Genomic DNA, 20,982 nt, shown 5'->3' with positions numbered 1-20,982 from the left:
CCGACCAAAACCACGAACTACAACCACGAGCATGATGTTAGTACTAGTGGTTGAAAACGAATTTCTTTAAAACTGCTTTTCTTGTGTTAGTTTGTTGCCCTTCCCCCGCACCTCCGATTAGCGCGGTTGACTATGTATGGTGGGAAAGAAGTTTAACATACAGACACATCTACGGTGCTTACCACAAACCACCAACCGTGAATCGCCACCCAATAGACCACGAGCACCACCCACTAGCTACCAACCACAATTCACCACAACCACAATCACCAACCGCTGACTACCAACCGCCAACCACTGACCGCAACCACCGAACCGCGTGGCCGTGGCGCAGGCGTACGTGGGCGGCGTGCACCATCGCCGCGTGCCGGGGCCCGACGTCATCCCCGAGCCTGTCATGGACCTCCTGGTCACCGGCATCTCCGTCAACTCGGCCTACACCACCAAGATCCTGGTGGGTGACCCCGTGCCACTTGGAGGAAGGGAGGACATGGGTGATGGTGGGGGGGTGTTCAGGCTCGAGTGAGGCCCGTTGTTAGATTTACTGATAATTTGAGACGTAAATCTTTTTCCTAATAATAACGACAGCAGGAATTTGCACAGTTTGCGAATTGATGTTGACCATGCGGGTTGTTTCATCATACTTCACTGCGCTGGTCAGTGGTTGACGAAGGGGGCGGTTTGGAGGGGGGGGGGTTAATGGGGTCAGGTTCGTGTGAGGCCCGAGCAGTAGTGCGTTGGCCTTTTGTTAAACAGGTTTGCGGTTCGAGCCGGTCGGCCGCCCTGGTTAATACTGAGAGTGAAATTAACCAAACCGTATGATGCAACGCCTGCTTTGCAGATAAAGTGACGTCATTCGACGCAGAGGAGGGGATTTGTGCCGGCGTCACGTTCCAAATTTGTACTTGTCAATCACTCGCGAATTACCTAATTGGGTAGAGCCACGTAGCAACATCGGCCTCCCCACCCCTCCTAACTGTGAAACAACTGCAGACTGTACCTCACCTAGGAGACAGCGTCCGCTTAACCCCAGTGCTGAGCCGATGCTCGATGTAAACGAACCGTGAAACGAACTCCCCGCCACCGCCACCGCTGCCGCCACTGCCACACAGCCGCCGGAGAAGGAGGGCGGCCTGCCCCGGCAAGTGGGCAACAAGACGGAGTGCGCCCTGCTGGGGCTCGTGCTGGAGCTGGGCCAGGAGTACGCGCCGGTGCGCGACGAGGTACCCGAGGAGGCGCTGTTCAAGGTCTACACCTTCAACTCGACGCGCAAGTCCATGAGCACCGTCATCCGCACGCCCGAGGGAGGATACCGCCTCTACAGCAAGGGCGCGTCGGAGATCCTGCTCAAGAAGTGGGTGCATTTGCTCGACACCACGCGGCGAGTCGTCAGCGCGCCGGGGGGCCTGCGGCAGTGCGCGTGCTGAAGCTCCCCAGCCTTGCCCAGACCACCGGTTTGAAAGAACTGAGTGCGTGGCCATTGTTGTCGTTTAGTTAGCGCCGACTCGAAGCGTTGAGAGAACGCGGCCTTAGCAGGCCCTCATTAGGACTCATCGGTACAGTACCTTGCAGTCAATTGCCACTGGGAGTCCCACCATATGGAGAGGACTTGTATCTTTAAACATTGGGAGCGCTATTCGCATGTGCCTAAAGGCAACAATAATGAAAATTTGCAATCCAAATCTCGCCATTTACATATTTGAATAACTAAACACTTCTGCGATGATATACGCGCGTTCTTGTGTACGTGTGTGGCCGGTTTTGTTATCCACTGCATTCGGGTCGACTGTACAGATTGCTATGGATCTACAGTATTATACAGTAGAGGTCAAAATCAAATGGTCATCAGGGCCAATGTGTATGATGCCACCATACTTTATGATCATCATAATGGATAATAACAAAATGTATAACCATTTCTTCCCATACATCGTGCATACGAGGGGATGACACTCAGTGCTCCGCACGGACAGATTCACAAACCCACTCACTGTACCGCCATCTCGTGGTCCACCAACCCTCCTCTGGAACACAGACTCTGAGGTTACATCGTTATTCTCCCTCCCTCCCTCCCATCAGAATCAGAATTATCATTTAGACTGGAGGAATCCGATGAGCTGTGAAGCTCTTTTTCACAGATGTCCAGTGGGGCCCGGGTCAGCAAGTGACAACAACAAAGAGTACGATAAACAATGGGAGCGTAAAATAGAGAAAAGGTAAACAAATCACTATAAATAAATATCAAGTTTATAAGCACAAATTGCATTCCCCTCCCTGGCAGATGGTTCACCGTTGTAATCGTTTAATATTTTTCTTAACGAGCTTTCGCGGGTCATTACGTCTTCAAAGCGCGTGCCAAATGGTCTCGCGCATAAACAAAATGCCCGCAGCTCTGCCCACGTAACGAGCAATTACCACCCAACAAACAAACGAAGGAACGATGGAATGAAGGAATAGAGCGACTCTCGAGAATACCATCACCCCCCCCCCCCTCCCCCGGGGCGGCGCTACCCCCGCCGCCAATGCCACCACCGCCTCCACCGCCACCACCTCCAATGCCGCCACCACTGCCACCACCGCCTCCACCGCCACAACCGCCACTATGTTTCGCCGGTCACGAGAAGCCTAAACTTTAACGGAGCGAAAAAACACAACAACCCCCAACGCAGGTGCAAGCGCATGCTGGGAGGCGACGGCACCGTGGCCCCGTTCGGGGCGCGCGACCGGGAAGACGTGAACGGCAGCGTCATCGAGCCGATGGCCAACGACGGCCTGCGCACCATCTGCCTGGCGTACCGCGACTTCCCGCCGGGCGGTGCGCCCGACTGGGAGAGCGAGGGCGACGTGGTCGCCGACCTCACGTGCGTCGCCATCTGCGGCATCCAGGACCCCGTGCGGCCCGAGGTGAGGGCCCCCTCTGGGGGGGTCGGGGGGACGAGGAGGGGCCGCCTCATGTCCACGTCTCCGATTAGCGCGGTTGGCTACGTACGGTGCGGAAAAAGTTCAACGTACATACATACGTCGCTCATGTTCACAGGTCTTACGTTGCGAAGGGTGTTTGGGTGAATCGGGAGACACAAGTTGGGTTCTTCCAGAGAACGGTTGCTGGCATTGGCGTGAGTGACCCTTGCTTCGTAGAGTCGCCCTCTACTAAAATGTACGCGGTCCAGCAGTCCACGGGTTAGAGATGAGAGGGGAGAGGTAGGAGAGTGCGTGGAGGGGAGTAGAGTGAGATGAGAGGGGAGAGGTAGGAGAGTGCGTGGAGGGGAGTAGAGTGAGATGAGAGGGGAGAGGTAGGAGAGTGCGTGGAGGGGAGTAGAGTGAGATGAGAGGGGAGAGGTAGGAGAGTGCGTGGAGGGGAGTAGAGTGAGATGAGAGAGGAGAGGCAGGAGAGTGCGTGGAAGGGAGTGAGATGAGAGTGGAGAGGCAGGAGAGTGCGTGGAGGATCTTGACAATGGCGAGGGCTCTATTGTAGTTTATCTAAGACTGATACCGGGAGGCAGTGGAGGGGATTAATAGAACGTGCGCTTTGTCTCGACTTCAAAATCCCTTCTCCCCCGTCCCCGCAGGTCCCGGAGGCGATCCGTAGGTGCCAGCGAGCGGGCATCACGGTGCGCATGGTGACGGGCGACAACATCAACACGGCACGCGCCATCGCCACGGCCTGCGGCATCCTGCCCGTGGGCGGAGACTTCCTGTGCATGGAGGGGAAGGAGTTCAACCGGCGAATCCGCAACGAGCACGGCGAGGTGCGTGCGAGCGTCGCACGCGCCAGGCTCCACCGCAGCCGGAGCTGTCCTCTGCTGAGCTCTGGAAAAAATGTTGCAGCTCCCCGCACCCCACCCCGCCCCCCACGCTGCCGCCTCCGCCACCCCAGAGAATATGTTCCGTGAGAGTCTAAGCGTGCACGCGTGCACCTGTAGTCAGTGGTGACGCAGCGGTTTGTGTGCTGCACCACAGTCCCACTAACATAGAGACCCTAGATTTATATAGAGACCCCACAGACTAATATACAGACCCCTAGATTCACATAGAGCAACACAGATCTTCTTAGAAACCCATAGACCTACATGGAGATTGATAGACTTCCATAGAGACGCACAGACTGACATGTTAACCTATAGAGTAGCATAGGGCATAGGTCAACTACAATGACACACTGTAATTGGCTTAAGGGCCTCAGGCACAAATCCTCTAAAAGGAGGGGAGGGGGGGGCTTTAAACAGGAGAATCCCCGTTCATTCCTCGCACCAGGGACCATGACAATAGCACCTCACCACCGTGCTGCATGGATGAAGCCGTCTGGGATCCTGCTAGGTGGAGACCTGCGCAGTTTTAGGGGAAGAGAGGCCCCTAACAATGGACGGGGAGCGATGCGGAGAGAGACACAAACGCACAGAAACAGAGACGGAGAGAGAGACGGACACGGACGCAGACATGGTGCTGAACGGACAGAGAGGGAGAGACACGGAGACACGGACGGAGACAAACAGAGGCACGCACAATGGCACAGATAACTTTTGGGAGCCCTAAGCATGTGCACTTGGGTAATAAACAATCACCATTAATTGGCCTGAAAGCATCTTAGAATAAAAATCCAATGTGGCAGCAGCAGCAGCAGCAGGACCCTTCTGCAAACGAGCCCTGCCACTCAGCATGCCTCTGCTGGATAATGAACTAGAATGTGCCGCTCTATGAAAGGCGCCGGATTAACAGCGCTCACCCCAGCAGCCCAAACAGCGAAGCGGAGACCTCGTCGTTGACGAGCGCCCGCACTTGTGTGGTCGCATGTCGGCGTGCGCGTGGCTTGCGTGGGCGCGCGAGTGTGCGTGCGCGTGTGCGTGTGTGCGTGCGTGCGTGCGTGCGGCCCACTGAGTTGATTGATGGTCTGCGGATAAGGCTGCTTGTTTCTCTCGTAATGAGCGTGTGCTTGAGCGTGTGCATGCGCGAACTGGCAGCCTTGCAAGCAGTAAATGAGGCATTTCCAAGTGGTAAAGATCATCTCCCTGCAGTGCTGCCTCTCCACCTTGATCCACGGATTCTCGGATGATTAACTGAAATAAGGCTTCGGAGGAGGCTCTTGAAGGAAGATTCAAGAAATGCAGTGCAGCGCATTGCGGATTGAAACAGCGTCTTCATGCCACCGCATCTCAATGCGCTGCACAGAAGCAGTGGGTGTTGTTTTAGTTGTTTGTATGAAGAGAGGCAGCCAGTCATAGGCAGAGGGAGATATGAAGGGCTCGGGTCTGTTTGCCATTTGGGTTGACTCTTGGTTAACGACAAGGGCGAGGAGCCTTTGCCTTGTTAAGGGCCAATTAGCACTCAAAATTGTCTTTGTCGGGCAGCCACACGTGGACGCGCACACCTCGATCACGTGCGTCACTGCAAGAGGACACTGCAGTGACACTCGTGACTGAACGTGCTCGAATTGTAAACGTGGCGTTGCTGGCAGGTCGATTAGTGCAGTGATGGATGAACGTGATTCGAGGGCCCTAAACAAGTGGGTGGGCCGCTCGGGTTTCCACATGAGGTACAAACAATCGGGACGTAGGGTCGTTATAAGAATATCTCACAATACCGGAAGGGGGGGAGCACCGCAAGTAAATGCGTTGTCTTAATCGGTGTGTTATTACACAACTGATAAAATAGAACGGGACTTGTAAGCTAGGAAAATATTTAAACTAGAAACTATTTTTTTTATTTTACCCGGTTAGCTGTTTTTCAGAAGCAACCTGGCCACAAATGATAGCCCAATGAGGTAGCTTATTGCGTGGACATTTATAGCAGCCAAATACTCTCAAAGCGTGTTTCTCAATGTGGAAGGAAAAACCGGAGGATCCGGAGCAAAATCCACGTGAGCACGGAGAGAGAGACACGCAAACTCCAAATATGCAGGCGTCAGGTCGGGATCGAACCCAGGATAGCCACCTCAAGAACAGGATGACCCACGGATCACCTGGACAGGTGGCAGTCCTCGTGGTCGCGGGCCGTTTGGATTGACGTCAGAGGCTGTAGCCAACCAATGGGCTGTCGTTACCCCACAACTCCTCCACCCAAAACAGCCGATTAAAAACGTCGTCACGTGAACACAGCGTGCCACTGGATTCCTGCTTTAGCAGCGCACCACCGGTATGTCGTCGTCGTTGTTGTTGTTGGAGAGAAATTCACGACTTTTAGAATTTCATACGACATTCCGCTGGTCGTTACGGGCAGCGTCATCAGGAAGTTGCCAGAAATCAGATTTCTGGAGCAGTGATACATTGGCACGTTTGATGCAAGTGACGACTTTACCTACACAGCGATCTAATTCAAAAATAGATTTATGAATCGTAATTTGTGGTCACGAAAAGCCTCCACCGTGTTAAGAATTCCCCACCCCTGGCTGTGAGATGCCAAAAAGCCAAAGTGGCGTACGGCAGTGGTTGAACCTTGTCCTCCGTGCCGCCCGTTCACTCACTCCCCAGATCGAGCAGGAGCGTCTGGACCGCGTGTGGCCCAACCTGCGCGTGCTGGCGCGCTCCTCGCCCACAGACAAACACACGCTCGTCAAGGGTACAGCACCGCACCCCGCACGCCCCACACCGCACACCAGACCCCACATGCCACACCGCACACCACACACCATACCCCACATGCCACACCGCACACCACACACCATACCCCACATCACACACCGCACACCACACACCATACCCCACATCACACACCGCACACCACACACCAGACACCACATCACACACTGCACACCACACATCACACACAGCACCCTACACCGCACCCCACATCACACACCGCACCACGCACCCCACACCGCACACTGCACACCACACACAGCACCCCACACCGCATAGCAGACCCCACACCGCACATAGCATCACACAGCGCACACCCCGCACACACGCGCACGTTGAGTCAGTGTATGGCACACGCGAGGTATTCCTTATTCCTCCACTCTCTCGCTGCCTACGGTGGTAGCGTTCCAAGCATCCAATTATCAACTCGGCGAGCATTTCTCGCGCCTCTCGCCACTCTCAGCTACCCCCCCCCACCCCCAGTCAGTGTGCCGTGCCACGATGCGCCCGCTCGTCTCTCAACGCCCAACCCTCGTATCGCCCCCCCCCCCCCGTCAATCCTTTCCCTGCCGCCCCCCGGCTCCCCGCAGGGATCATCGACAGCAACTTCGGGGTGCAGCGGCAAGTGGTGGCCGTGACGGGGGATGGGACGAACGACGGGCCGGCCCTCAAGAAGGCCGACGTTGGATTCGCCATGGTGGGCTATGAGCGAAGGGTTTCAGAGTCTTTGGCAGGGATGGGTTCATGACACCCGCTTGTTGTGCTGTCATATCCTGGCCATCTCGCAGGCTGGCAGGTTAGAGGGCTTCGCACATAATCTATCTTGGACACCGCCCGTAAGCCGCCAACATCTCATTAAGCAGAAAGTCGGCTTTGGTTGAGAGTAGGCGGATTAAGTGGATGAAAATAATCATCTCTTAAGTTCATACTGCAGCCACCTATGGGGAGAGGATGCACAAACTATCAAAAGTGGATTGTAGAGAGTGTTCTAATGAAGCCGTCACGGATTATACGGTGGTTATTTCCGAGCACCGCTGGGCTGCGAGGTGGCCATGAGATGGAAAAACAAAAAGTGGGTTGCTGGACCTGTGCCTTCGTGGACAATTGAGGATTAAACCCTCCGACCTCCTCCCACATGTACGGGTAACGGTAGAGCCCTGAAATTACTCTCTCGGGTCACTGCTGACAAGTGAAAGAGACAGCCCCCTCCAGAGGATACTTGGCCTACTCTTCCATGCTAAACACCCACGTGGAAGACGCTCCTGAAAATGGAATTGGCCACGCATCCCAATGGAGCAGGTCCTTCCCGAACAAGTCCCGTGAACGCGGCGAGGATTTCTTTGCTTCAACAACGTCCGGTTTCGCGACCAATATTTTTGGGGTTAGATCGCGTGAATATAAATGTGTCGTTAAACCCGCCACCACCCGACACAGCCAACTAGTAAGGGTTGTCACGTAAACAGAACGTGCCAATTCGTCACTAGTACAGCACTAACCGGTGTGTTGGAGAGCCAAGCCACAACATTTACAATTCGAGTACGACGTTTCGCCAGTAATTACAGCCGACATCATCAGGCGACAGACAGATTTGTAGAGAGACCCTCCTGTTTTTAAATAACGTTACAGCGAATTTGAGGCTGAGTCGACCTAGAGGAGGCCCAGGACCGGTTCAGATAATCGTCACCGGTGTTGGCCGTGAGCGGAGAATCGAACCCGGGTCATCGGGTTCATCGCGCTGACCGCGACGCTGACCGCGACGCTACCCACACGCTCACACGGGAGGATCTGTGGCACGGGAGGATCTGTGGCACGGGAGGATCTGTGGCACGGGAGGATCTGTGGCACGGCAGTTCATGCACCGCATCGTGACCCCAACGACCTTGGTTCGATTCCCCGCTCCAGCGAACGTAGGGGGGTGGGCAGGAGGGTGAGTGATGTCTGGACCGGTCCTGGGTTGCCCCCCCCCCCGCTCCCTCCTTTGCAAACCCACAATGGCGTGCGGGGTGCGGTGAAGTACGGTCAAACAACCCCCGTAGCCGTCGCGGCGTAGATTGGCGAGGGCCCGAAAACTGTTCAGAAATTCTACACGTGTACGAAAACATTTGTAGACAAGGCATCGGGAGCTACAGAAGCAGCACATACGGGACTCAAAATAAACCAGTTGTACGTGTGTATATACACTGTATATATACACTGTATATACACACACAGCTGACTCAGTTTGCCCTTCGTTCTGCCAGCTGTCCTGTTACCAGTTGCTCCAGACATTGTTTTATGCAGACCTGGTTATTCATGTTCTCTTGGACTGGGGTATAAATATTATTTTATCACTGCCCTCACCCTGCCCTGCTATGGCCAAGTGCTGCCCTGCCCACCCCATACCCTGCCCCACGCTGCCCGCCGACTCATAGGCTGCCCTATGAGGCATGTCGGGTGAGATTTTCGTGATTGTTTTGTTAATGGGGAAGGCCCCGCTAAACTGCGCGGCTCTTTTTCAGAAGCGACCTGGCCACAAATGACAGCCCAGCAATGTGGCTCGTCACGTGGACATTCATAGCAGCCAAACACAGCAAAGCCTCAGAGTACGCGGGGGTTAGGTTCTGTGTACAGCCGCGTGAGCTGGGAGGGTTCATCTCTACGAGTGTAGATATACAATGTAAGAGTGTTTATAAAATGTATCTAAATGTACATGCATGTTTAAGAAAGTACAGCATTGTACAGTAAATGATTCACTAAACATCGGTAGCATCCAGGTCAGATAGAACACGATATATTATTGACACTATATTATGAACACTATATTATTAACACGATATATTATTTACACTATATATTATGAGCACGATATGATTATTAACACTATATGATTAACCCACGTGCTCATGATGGCGAGGGGGGAGATTTGACTCCTCGCTTCCCGCCCTGTGCGTGCAGCGAAAGTACCGAGTCGCACAAAGTGCAAATCGGGATCGGTTGCGTATGAGCGGGTCCGCGGACTCTGAGACCTGACGGGACTCTAAACGCGTGATGTTGATTCTAAACGTGGGGTGGGAAATCGGAGGATCCGGACAAAAATCCACGCGACCACGGGGAGAGAGACACGCAAACTCCAAATATACAGGCGTCAGGGTCGGGATCGAACCCACGACCTCTTGTATATCAGGCGAGGGAGTTAACATCTCGCTTCTGCCTGTTTCACCCCCAGCGGGGTTGTATTCACTACGGGGGTGTCACCCGAACACACGCGCGTGCAGGGTGCGATGCTTCCCAGAGGACGCTACGGATCCTGTGACATCATTTGAAAATAAAGAGAGATGGCCACACGCGGTTTCACATTTGCCAGATCTGCAACGTTTAACTTCACCTGCCAATTACTCTGCGGCCGTCTGGAACGCTCCTCCGTCCAATATTAGGAAGCCACTGGAGCGATGCACTTCTCAATATAGATTGAAAACTCTTTCGAACTGCTTTTAGAATTCAGCTTGTTGTCTTTCCCCCACACCTCCGATTAGCACGGTTGGCTACGTACGGTGCAAAAGAAGTTGAACGTGCATACACACTTACTTAAGTGGGTAAATGCCACATCGCTGCATCGTCCGCTACTGACACACTACACGAAATCTGTCAAGCATAGCACCATTGTGATAGCCTGCGTGTGATAGCCTGCGTGTGATAGCGAACACCGAGCGCAGAAACATACTGGGGGGGGGGGGTGACGCTCCCCCGTCTGTGCTCATCAGGGCATCGCGGGCACCGACGTCGCCAAGGAGGCGTCGGACATCATCCTGACGGACGACAACTTCAGCTCCATCGTGAAGGCGGTGATGTGGGGGCGCAACGTCTACGACAGCATCTCCAAGTTCCTGCAGTTCCAGCTCACGGTCAACGTGGTGGCCGTCATCGTCGCCTTCACGGGGGCCTGCATCACGCAGGTACCGCAGCAGCGAGAGTCCCTCTCTCTCCCTCCCGAGTTTGTCTCCGTGTGTCCCTCTGTCTCTCTCCCGTGTCTCTTTGCGTGTCTGTATGCATCCACGTATCTCTCAGCGCACGCCTGTCTCTGCGTCTCACTCTTTGTGTCCGTATTTGTATTCGTGTCACTTCGACTTTCAATGGACACTTCACTCGCCGTGTATTCCGACGTTTCTCTCCGTGCATCTTTCTGACTGTCCCTCTCTGTCCGGCTCCACGTCTCTCGGTGCCTCTCCCACGTCGCTCTTCACATCCGTCTCTAGATCCCCTCTCCCGCACCCCCAGCTCCGTACGCACAGTGCCCCATGTAGATTGTGGTCGTCTGGGCTAAGCCGCGTGTTGAGCATTTCTTCTCCCGAGCTAACGACACACAGCACTGTAGGCGTCTTCAAAAATTGCAGATGCCCACAACAGTGTGTCGGAGAAGAGGACCCAGAGACGGGCATGGCGACACGGAGAGAGACATGGGCAAGCCCTTTTTTCGCCACCCACAATTACCGCGGGCATCTTCGTGGGTTGAGGATGCCTGCAGCGGTTGCGTGGCAAGCGCTTGAGAGAACAACTTCCCCCACGAGCGGCCTCACCCTGGGGCCGACACTCGGATCACGAGCGGCTTGTGGCCGCGTCCGCGCGGCGGGCCAGCGAGTGACGCTGCCGTTGGGCCCGTGCGTAGGATTCGCCGCTCAAGGCCGTGCAGATGCTGTGGGTGAACCTCATCATGGACACGCTGGCGTCGCTGGCGCTCGCCACGGAGCCGCCCACCGAGGCGCTGCTGCTGCGCCGGCCGTACGGGCGCAACAAGGCGCTCGTGTCGCGCACCATGACCAAGAACATCCTGGGCCACGCCGTCTACCAGCTCACCGTCATCTTCACGCTGCTCTTCGCCGGTGATTCCTCGTCCGGGCGTGGGAACGTCGGTAACCCGGTCGGCAGAGTTTAATTTTAAAAACACGCGCGGGTCGTCTCCTGGGCTCGGCTGATGGAGTGGAACCCACCTTGCTGGTGCTCTCCACGCAAGACAAACACGAACCTTTGTCCATTTGCGAAATTCATTCCTGTTAAAAAATGTTTTTATTATTTTGTTTCGCAGACTTCCCAGCTTGTACACCGCTGATTCTGTCGACCGTTAGAATCTTGACGCGAAATTTAGTTCCGCGCTCCGTTCAGTCGGTCAGCATATGAGAATTTTGAGTCTTAAGTCTGATTGTCGGCAACCAGCGGAACCTCACTCTATGGAATTTGATTTAGTCATTAAATGCTGGCTAAATTAACACTGGAGGCAGTGCTCATTTCGTCAGCATTACAGGGTGCATACAAAAAATGTTAACACTTTTTGGGACGATCGTTTTTCATGGAATAATAATGTATAATACACTGTAACATGATAACAAATGTATGTTAACGGCTTCAAAAAGTCAAAGAGTCTCCACTTGTTCGCCATCATTGTCAACACATGCCTGGAATCTTCTCCAGGTGGTATTGCTGCAAATTCTCAGAAGTGTTAACATGTTTTTGAAGCACCCTGCATTTAAATTAACGAAGATGTGAAATCCACAGACTAAAAGTAAGATTTGACTAAAAGTAAGATTTGACTAAAATGGCTTTGATGCTGACTAAATTAACACCGGAGCTAATTTTCACGTCTGTTGGTAGCGTCTGCGTTGACACTTGTAAAATGTGGTGGTGGGGGGGGGGATGAACGACTTCTTTTCTGGGGGGGGGGGGGAGGCAGAAAGCGTGAGGGATTGTGGGGGGGATCGGCGGAGAGAGCGGATCTCTTAGGCGGGGCCGCGTGTCCGTCCGTATCGCTCGTCTTGCTCGTGCTTGAGAGAAAGCTCAAGCGGCGGCGATCAATCATCGCAGACAAACTGCTCCCTCCCCCCCACACATCACCCGTCAGAGCAAACATCTAAACCAGCTCCACCAAGGCGTGGTGAAGAAGGCGCAAACAGCCCGCCACACCGACCGAGGCATCGCAGCCTTCAGTGAACAGCAGATTGACAAAAGACTGTAAATGATCGTTATCCATCGCTTTTATTTCAGCATGAACACGTCCATTCACGACCATTAGTCTCAGGGCAAATTGTCCCCTGTGTATTTTCAGTGAGAGGGATAAATTTAACTGCCAAGTTGTGGGAGGGGGCCTTAGCCCCCCCCCCCCTCCATCCCCATGACAGTGCTTATGATTCATGCACTCACGCATCCTCACTCTCTCTTTTATTTATAATTTATTTCACCAGGTAAGGCCCACTGAGCTATATAGCTCTTTTTCAGAAGCTCAACGAACATGCAAACTCCAAATGTACAGCAGGCGTCAGGGTCGGGATCGCACACACGACCTCCTGTAGACCAGGCGAGGTCGTTAACATCTCGCCACTGCTACTGCTGCTTCGAGACGGATGCCGGAGGACATTTTAGTGCCGCCACCATTCACGATTCGCGTGGCAGCTGCTATTTGTAAGCGCTCGACGGCCGTGAAGTCTTTTACTTCTGCCAGCAGCGTGGCCTCTGAAACTACGACCGTGGAATTCATTGATTTTTTTTACTCTCATTATACAGGGCGCTTCAAAAAAATGTTAACACGTCTGAGAATTTGCAACAATACCACGAGAAATGTGCTGCCCCCAGGCACTGGAGACCACCTGGAGAAGATTCCAGGCACGCGTTGACAATGATGGCGAACAAGTGGAGACTCTTTGAGTTTTTGAAGCGATTAACATTACATTTGTTATCATGTTACAGTGTATTATCCGTTCTTTTTACATTAAAAACTATAGTGCCATGTAAGTGTTAACATGTTTTTTAAGGACCCTGTATTTTTCCAGGAGCGCCACACCTCGGGTCACAGGGCTCTTTCTCAGGAGGGTGCTGCTCCTGCTACATTCGTTTTTTTTTTTTCAAATTAAAAAAAAATTCACCCAATTAGCGATGAGTGTTTATAATTGCTATACGTGTAGGAGGAAACCGGAGCACCCGGAGAAAATCCGAGCACACGAGGGGGGCCACACAGATGGAAACAGATTGTGGTGGTGATGATGGTGGTGATGACAATGGTGCTAACGGTGCCGATGTTGGCGACGGCGGTGACGGTGGCGGTGTCGGTTGTCGCGATGATGGTAACGGTGGCGATGACGTCAGTTGCGATGATGGTAACGGTGGCGATGACGGTTGTCGCGATGATGACAACGGTGGTGACATTGGCGATGGTAACGACGGCGGTGACGACGGCGCTTGCACGCGCGCAGGCGAGATGGTGCTGGACGTGGACAGTGGGCGGCACGCTCCGCTGCACGCGCCGCCCTCGGAGCACTACACCGTGGTGTTCAACACCTTCGTCATGATGCAGCTCTTCAACGAGATCAACGCGCGCAAGATCCACGGGGAGCGCAACGTCTTCGACGGCATCTTCCGCAACCCCATCTTCTGCATCATCATCGTGGGCACCTTCGTCGTGCAGGTGAGCGGCGGGCGGGGTGAGCGGGCTCTGTGCGAGGTTGCTGTGGGACTTTGCTCCAGGTTATTGTTATTACCAGAGCCTGTTCCCGGACAGTGGTAATGTTCACACCCGGCACCCCGCGTCATGCAGCACACCTCTTGCTTTGCCTGTGAGTATGAGTCACGTGATACCTACTCCAGTTGTTCACCAGCAACTTCGACAATATTACCGCGCACCGCATCCGGTACACGCACCGGCACACTACATCGCGCGCATTCAGATGCACGTCTGCGGCCGTCGGGAACCCACTTCCTTCTGATATTAGGAAGCCTCTGGAGCTATGCACTTTTAAATCTAGATTGAAAACTCATTTCTTCAGAACCGCTTTTTGGTTTTAAGTTTGTTGTCCTTTCCCGGTTGGCTACGTACGGTGCGAAAGAAGTTCAACATACATACGTACATCCAGTATACCGCTCGCGATATAGGTGACTACTGGTCACGTGCCACCTACTCAGTCCTCTAGCAACCTGGAAAATATCAAGTGGTATATTAAGCCCTGGTTAATATTATTATTTCCACCGCTAGAACATTGCCATAATAGGCGTTTCCCTTTGTAACCAGGTGGGAGCCCATTGAGCTTTTCGGTTTCTATTGCAACAAACTATCTCGGGTAAATGCAAATAAATCGTTAAACATTGTTTGGCGGAGTGTAAACATTTGTGCACATCTGTTGGGGGCAATGTTTAAAAAATCTTGATAAACCACAAAATCTTATTGTCTCGAAAGTAGGTACTGTTGAGAGCAGGTAGATTCGGTGGATGAAAAGAGTGAAAGTTTAACTTTATTGTGTGCCCAGAGAGAGCTCCAGCCAAGGGGGGGGGGGCAGCAGAGTGTATGCAGCCTCTCTGCTGATTGTGCGTCTTCTGCCTGGCCGTGTCCCTGCGTGACCACCTCTTAATCCTCGCCTGCAATGTGTGTGTGCCGTGTGGCCTCAACGGGCGAAGGTCTTCATCATCCAGTTCGGAGGGAAGCCCTTCAGCTGCGCCAGCCTCAGCCTGGAGCAGTGGCTGTGGTGCATCTTCCTGGGAGTCGGAGAGCTGCTGTGGGGACAGGTATAACGGCCGTGCGCCGTCAAAGCAGCTATGGCGGAACGGGTTCTCTCCCGCGGCACACGGCGCCTGTGATGGCGCACGACAGGGTTAACGTCACATCACAGGCGCAACATCGCCGACAGCCGTGACATCACGTGATGAGCACGGTTAGCACGGTTGGCTGTGTATGGTGCAAAAGAAGTTCAACATGCATATAGACGGACAGCTATGATGAAACGATGACACAGGGCCGGTACAACATCAGAATACGGTATGACATCACGATATTTGTTTAACACGGCACATTGACAAGAGCATAACGGCGTGGAATAGATATGACAGCTGAAACTAAAGAAAATGTATACTATTTTTTTGTTTTACCAAGAAAAGGCCCACTGAGCTATATAGCTCTTTTTAAAAAGCAACTTAGCCACAAATGATAGGTCAACGAAGTGGCTTAACATTTGGAAATGTATAGCAGCCAAATACTCGAAACGCACGTTCATTCTAATTGTGGAGAGAAAAAACGGAGGACCTGAAGAAACACCGACGCGACCACGGGGAGAGAGAGAGAGAGACACGCAAACTCCAAATATACGGGCATCAGGGCCGGGATCGCACCTACGATCTCCGGCATACCAGGCGAGGTAGTTAACATCTCGCCACCCGCGGCGCCCCAACGGGTAAGATGGCACTCGCCGGGTACAACTTCCGCGCCGTACGTAACAAACGTACGAACGCCCGCAGGTCATCGCGACCATCCCGAGCTGCCGGCTGCCGTCGCTGAAGCGGGCGGCCACGGGCGACGAGCCGGACGAGACGGGCTGGGCCGGGCCGACGCGTGAGCAGGAGCAGGAGGAGATGGACCAGGCCGAGCAGGAGCTGAGGCGTGGCCAGATCCTGTGGTTCCGCAGCACGAACCGCATCAAGACACAGGTGCGTGCGTCGCTCGCGGCCTCGCCGATACGGCGTCGCCGACGTAACCGCCCGCCCCCTCCCCGGTGCTCGCGTTTCCGCCGTCCGCCGGCGGAATAGACGTCGGGCCTTTGCGATGGCGTGGCTGGAACGGATCAGTGCTAGGGTTGCCACCTGTCCTGGTTTTATAATGATTCAATAATAATTCAAATTTATAATGCGCATTCCATCCTAGGATCCCAATGCGTTTTCCCAGGAACCGTTCTCTCGTTGAGGCAAGCTGCCGTCCTGGCAAACCTGTAAGTCTTCCCGGGACGTTAAAAGTCGCAGTTTTTGGTCAGTTGCGTGATAATGAACCGCCTGACGTGCGGTTCTATCTTACTGCGGCGTTATTGCGGTATTCGTCTTCCCACGATGCACCCCGGCTTTTTGTACCTCGGAGGTGGCAACGCTCGGCCCGAGTTGTCTCGGTGAGACGGGACGTATGGTTGACCTGAGGGGACCGGCAAAAATTAATGGCACGAGCGAAGAGCTTGTGAGCCATTCAGAAGGCCTAATGGTCAAGCAGCGCCATCAATAGCCATCCTTCGCACGTTAATGGGTTTTTTCGAGGATGAATGCATTTAAAACGTTGCTTTGGCTGCGTATTATTTCTTATACTCGATAAATTGCTCGTGTCTTCTGATCTGCGTGATGATAATTACGAATAATAACGTTATGTTGTATACATAGCAGCGTCGTCGTTCTTGCAAATTGCATCTCACAATCGCTGGGGAACCACAGCCGAGTTGGAAGGCAGCAATTGTCCAAGCTCTGATGTCCTCTATATATCAAGGTGTTTTCAGCCAATTAATTCGTTTATACGTACGTGCGTGTTTGTATTCAATAATCGAATAAGGGCTATTCGAGAAGAAATATGCAATCCAAAGTTCTGGCCGATGCTTGCTCAAACCAATCGAGCTGTCAGTAACGTTTGTTTGTTGTCCTTCCCCTGCACCTCGGATTAGCACAGTTGACTACGTATGGTGCAAAAGAAGTTCATCATACATACATAGTCCACATGTGTGGGCTAATGAAAGCAAATTTTTATTTCAAAATGTAATTTTATACAATTCCGGTAGTCCATAACATCTTGCAAAATTAGAGTAGCATTGTCGTAAACATGACCACCACTTGTCGCAACTCGTGAGCGACTGGGAGCACAGAGGACACAAAGCTCCTATCTCGTTCGGCCCTCCTGGGCCCGAGTGACGGCCCAGAGACGATCATCGCTAAGCCAAAATTTCGGTTGCTAAATTTTTGGCTGCGTGTTCCCGGAGCCGTTTGTTTCGCGCTTTCCAACTCGACTCTCACACGCCCGTTTTCCGCTCCCCTCAATTGCCGGGCACATTTCCTCCGCAGCCAACAATTATGAATGTCGTAATGTTGTGAAGAGGGAGCACGCCGTTTACCGGTCGTGCTGCACCGCGCATAAGTAAAGGTTGTAAAAAAAACCAAGCCGAGCGTCCGAGCGTCGTAGCAACCCTCCCATCGTCTCTATTTTCCCCAAGCTCGTATAATTACCTTGCTAAATTAAAGAAACGCTCACTCTGATTAGCGATTACGACTTCAGCAGCGCTGTTTGTCCGTTGCTGACCCGCTTGGCATTTTAGGCCTTTGAGCCTTTTTATCAGAAACTGTGATTTAATAACAAGGTTTACAGCCGTTTCGAAAACGTGCTATGGTGCCTAGTATTTACCGTCCGAGTATTTGCTGTCCAAGTATTTACCGTCCGTAACCAATGCGTGCTCTGCGGTTGTTTTAGTTGAGCGTTCCTCCTTCCCCCTATCGCTTTACTATCCTTCCCGTTTCTTAATGAAATTGCCTCGTGTGTGTGTGTGTGAACCCACCCGACCTTTTGACCCCCCCTCTCCTCTCGGGCCACTTGTGGCCAACCACTGCCTCGTCTGAGCGGCTGCTGCGTGTGTTTGCAGATGGGGGTGATGAGCGCCTTCCAGGGCGGCTCCCTCTATCAGGGCTCCCTGAGACGCCAGGCCACCATAGCCTGTTCTCACCCTCGCGGGGCAGGCCACACTAACCCCCGCTCTCACGCTGTCCTCGCGCACGGCCGTGAGTCCTCGAACTCTTCCTTCTTTCTCGACCTCTCGGCACCCCCTCTCTCTCTCGCTCCGCGCGGTGTCACGGTGTCATGTCCAGACGTTCATTCAATGGGGGAGGAGGAGGGGGTATAGAGCAGCGGTGAAAGATGGTCTGATTTTTCTTTATAGCGTTAGAAGTCTAAATCAAAGTGACTCACCTCTGCTCATGTACAAAGGCGGTCCTAAGACAGTGGTGGAAATTGAAACATTCCTATAATGGGAGTGTTATCTCAGCTTTGGGAAACTGCTGTCGGCAGTGCTTATTTTATCTTCCCTGGAGACATGATGGACTGAGTTGACTTCCAATTGGGATATGAAGTCACGACCTGCGTCAGGCTCTCCACCACGTCAGCCCCTGGTGGAATATTTTCAAGGGGAGACGTAATCGAACTTCAGAAATTGTCAGTTTTGTGGCATTAACTGACGGTGCAATTGCTGATGGAGAAAGACAAGGCCCTGTGGTTTGGGCATCCGATCCTCTCCCTGGCTCTACTCTGGACACGACACTCACAACGGTATTGCAAACACTGCCGTTTCTGTGTTGTGTCTCCCTTATATTTCCCGGAAAATATAATTTTCGCAAATGAAGCCAAACATCCCCTAACCCAGCACTAACTATTTATAAAAATTGCACATTCTCGCAAAAGCAATCCATTCAATGTACACACAGGGCAGGTTCTACAAGACATCTTGACCCCTTGCTGAGCCCTCCTTATTGACGGGCCCCACATCCGTCGGTTACGCGCCAATTGATTCATGATCTGAAGCTTAATGGCCCCTGGAAGAATGCAGCCTCCGGCTTTGGGTTTGCAACGACGCCAACCGCCAGTCGGGCAATTCTCATGGAAAAACACAGAGTGAAGATGCCATTCATTCTTTTATGAGGTCATTTCCCAGAGACAAGGGAATTGCTGGATATATGGGATGTTATTGCGTCTTGCTCCATGTCAGTCCTCTGTCTTCCTAACCCTCTTGCTTTCCCTCTCCCGCATGTTTCTCAATCCCCTCCCCCCATTTTCTTTCTTCATTTCTCTTCCCTCCCTCCCTTCCCACCCCCCTGTTTCACCAATGCAGTGGTTTGTTCCAAACTAAATGACTCTAACCCCCCCTCCCCTACCGCGGCCCGTAAAGTGCTCTTGTTCATGCATTTGGTTTTGCGTGGTGTGACGGCGCATTCACAGAATCTATAAAAAGCCGGAGTGATTTTAATCGCGGTAACGTGACGCGCCTTTGTCCGCGGCGATGGCAATCCACGCCGTAGAACGTGTGGCCGTCTGTAAAGGTATCGTCGAGTTACTAAAGAATGTGAGAACCAGACAGCGGATTTGACCTTGCGTGGTTGAAATGGTGGCAGCATAGGATATATCTATTCCACAGCGCACAACGGAAGCATTCTAAACACTCACAGTCGAGATGTTGAAATCCCATTATGATGCCTGTCATCCACGGCGCGGCCGATATTGAGAGCGTTTTAAGGATGGAACTCATACGATAACATCTCCACAGTACCAATTGTGCTTGTGTTTAGTTTCGTCAACCTAAGTTCAAACGAAAGGAATTATAAATCTCTAATAATAGATGATACCTTTATGAACACCCCCTGTATGTTGGTTGTGGAACTCTTCGTGCCTGGTAGGCAATTTTTTCATTAGTAATTACCATAGAGGTGTAATGATACGTGTCATCGATTAATATTGATTATTAAGCAGATGATATAAAGTTAGAGTCACACATGGAAAAACTGTCGTTTTTTTATTGGTACGTCACGTGCAATTGGTCTTAACATGACTCCTGCAGCCACGAGCGGCCGCTGCATTCACTGCATTGTTTAAAAATAAAATAATTGCTTCTTGAATCAAATTTGAATCACCATTGGGGTAAATTTGTACCACTTCTGAACGGCAGCAAATTCTATGTTGCCTAACTTGTCTAGCGACCCAGACTCCCCTGACATTGCAATAAACTCGGCACATTCGTAAATAATACTGTGCACCCTTAAACCGATATATATATTAAATAGGCAACATTTCAGTCAATGACCCTTCTTAATGGCATATAAATAGAGAGGCCAGATAGAGTGGATAAGAGTTGGAGACTGCTCTTGTCTACAATTTGAGGCCTTATGAGAATAACACTTTAAAACCGTTTCCTGATGACCATTTTTTTAATTGGCATATGAATAGTTACACAAATAATAGCTGTTGAGTAAAAGACATGCCCTTAAATAATCATTGCAACTCAATTGATCATCTGTTTGTAAAACCATCTGTCACTAACCATCAAAAAGGACCGTACTACCAAAGTCACGAAAAATGTGCCGATTAAAAAACATGCCACGTGAGTTTGCTGCCTTGGCAAGTTATGGGTAATCAGTTCTAAACAAGCAGTGTGTTTGGCCACATAGTTGAATTTGTTTATCAGGCCACCAACTGCTGTCAAATCACACTGAAGTCATAATCAGAATATTTATACTGGAGGAATCTTATGAGCTATCAAGCTCTTTTTCACAGATATCCAGCAGAAAAACTGGCCAGCGTTTCCAAAGTCGAAACAAATGCGACAATGATATACTGTCTTCTTGGTTATTTCGGTAAAGTCACGTAGAAGGGAAATAATAAAATAATAAAAATAAAACATAATAAAATACAATTCTCACGACGTTTCGGCCACAATGCAAGCAGCCGTCCTCAGGTGAAGAACAGGGCTGTCGGAAAGACAGCGTCTCACCTGAGGACGGCTGCTTGCGTTGTGGCCAAAACGTCGTGAGAATTGTATTTTTTTTATGTTTCATTTTTATTATTTTATTATTTCCCTTCTACGTGACTTTACCGAAAGAACCAAGAAGATGAATCCCTGCAGTC

The 20,982-nt window shown here is 51.9% G+C and overlaps 1 protein-coding gene across 8 annotated transcripts in view; it reads left to right on the top strand.

Moving 5' to 3' along the window:
* LOC144934851 (plasma membrane calcium-transporting ATPase 3-like) overlaps window positions 1-20,982 on the top strand; it is a 93,883-nt gene that overhangs the window by 63,570 nt on the left and 9,331 nt on the right. For 7 of the 8 annotated variants that reach the window (XM_078861072.1, XM_078861069.1, XM_078861070.1 and 4 more), the window contains 11 exons: window positions 335-454; window positions 1,113-1,354; window positions 2,670-2,904; window positions 3,570-3,749; window positions 6,465-6,552; window positions 7,163-7,269; window positions 10,313-10,504; window positions 11,215-11,428; window positions 13,787-13,998; window positions 14,982-15,089; window positions 15,816-16,004. In XM_078861072.1, the coding sequence (XP_078717198.1) occupies window positions 335-454; window positions 1,113-1,354; window positions 2,670-2,904; window positions 3,570-3,749; window positions 6,465-6,552; window positions 7,163-7,269; window positions 10,313-10,504; window positions 11,215-11,428; window positions 13,787-13,998; window positions 14,982-15,089; window positions 15,816-16,004 (1,887 nt within the window). Of the gene's footprint in view, window positions 1-334; window positions 455-1,112; window positions 1,355-2,669; window positions 2,905-3,569; window positions 3,750-6,464; window positions 6,553-7,162; window positions 7,270-10,312; window positions 10,505-11,214; window positions 11,429-13,786; window positions 13,999-14,981; window positions 15,090-15,815; window positions 16,005-17,956; window positions 18,093-20,982 lie in introns of all 8 variants that reach the window. The other variant, XM_078861074.1, reaches the window with a different exon arrangement.

This window comes from Lampetra fluviatilis, chromosome 11, assembly GCF_964198595.1.
Source record: "Lampetra fluviatilis chromosome 11, kcLamFluv1.1, whole genome shotgun sequence".
NCBI classification, from domain to species: Eukaryota; Metazoa; Chordata; class Hyperoartia; order Petromyzontiformes; family Petromyzontidae; genus Lampetra; species Lampetra fluviatilis.
This window is presented reverse-complemented; position numbering and strand designations above follow the sequence as displayed.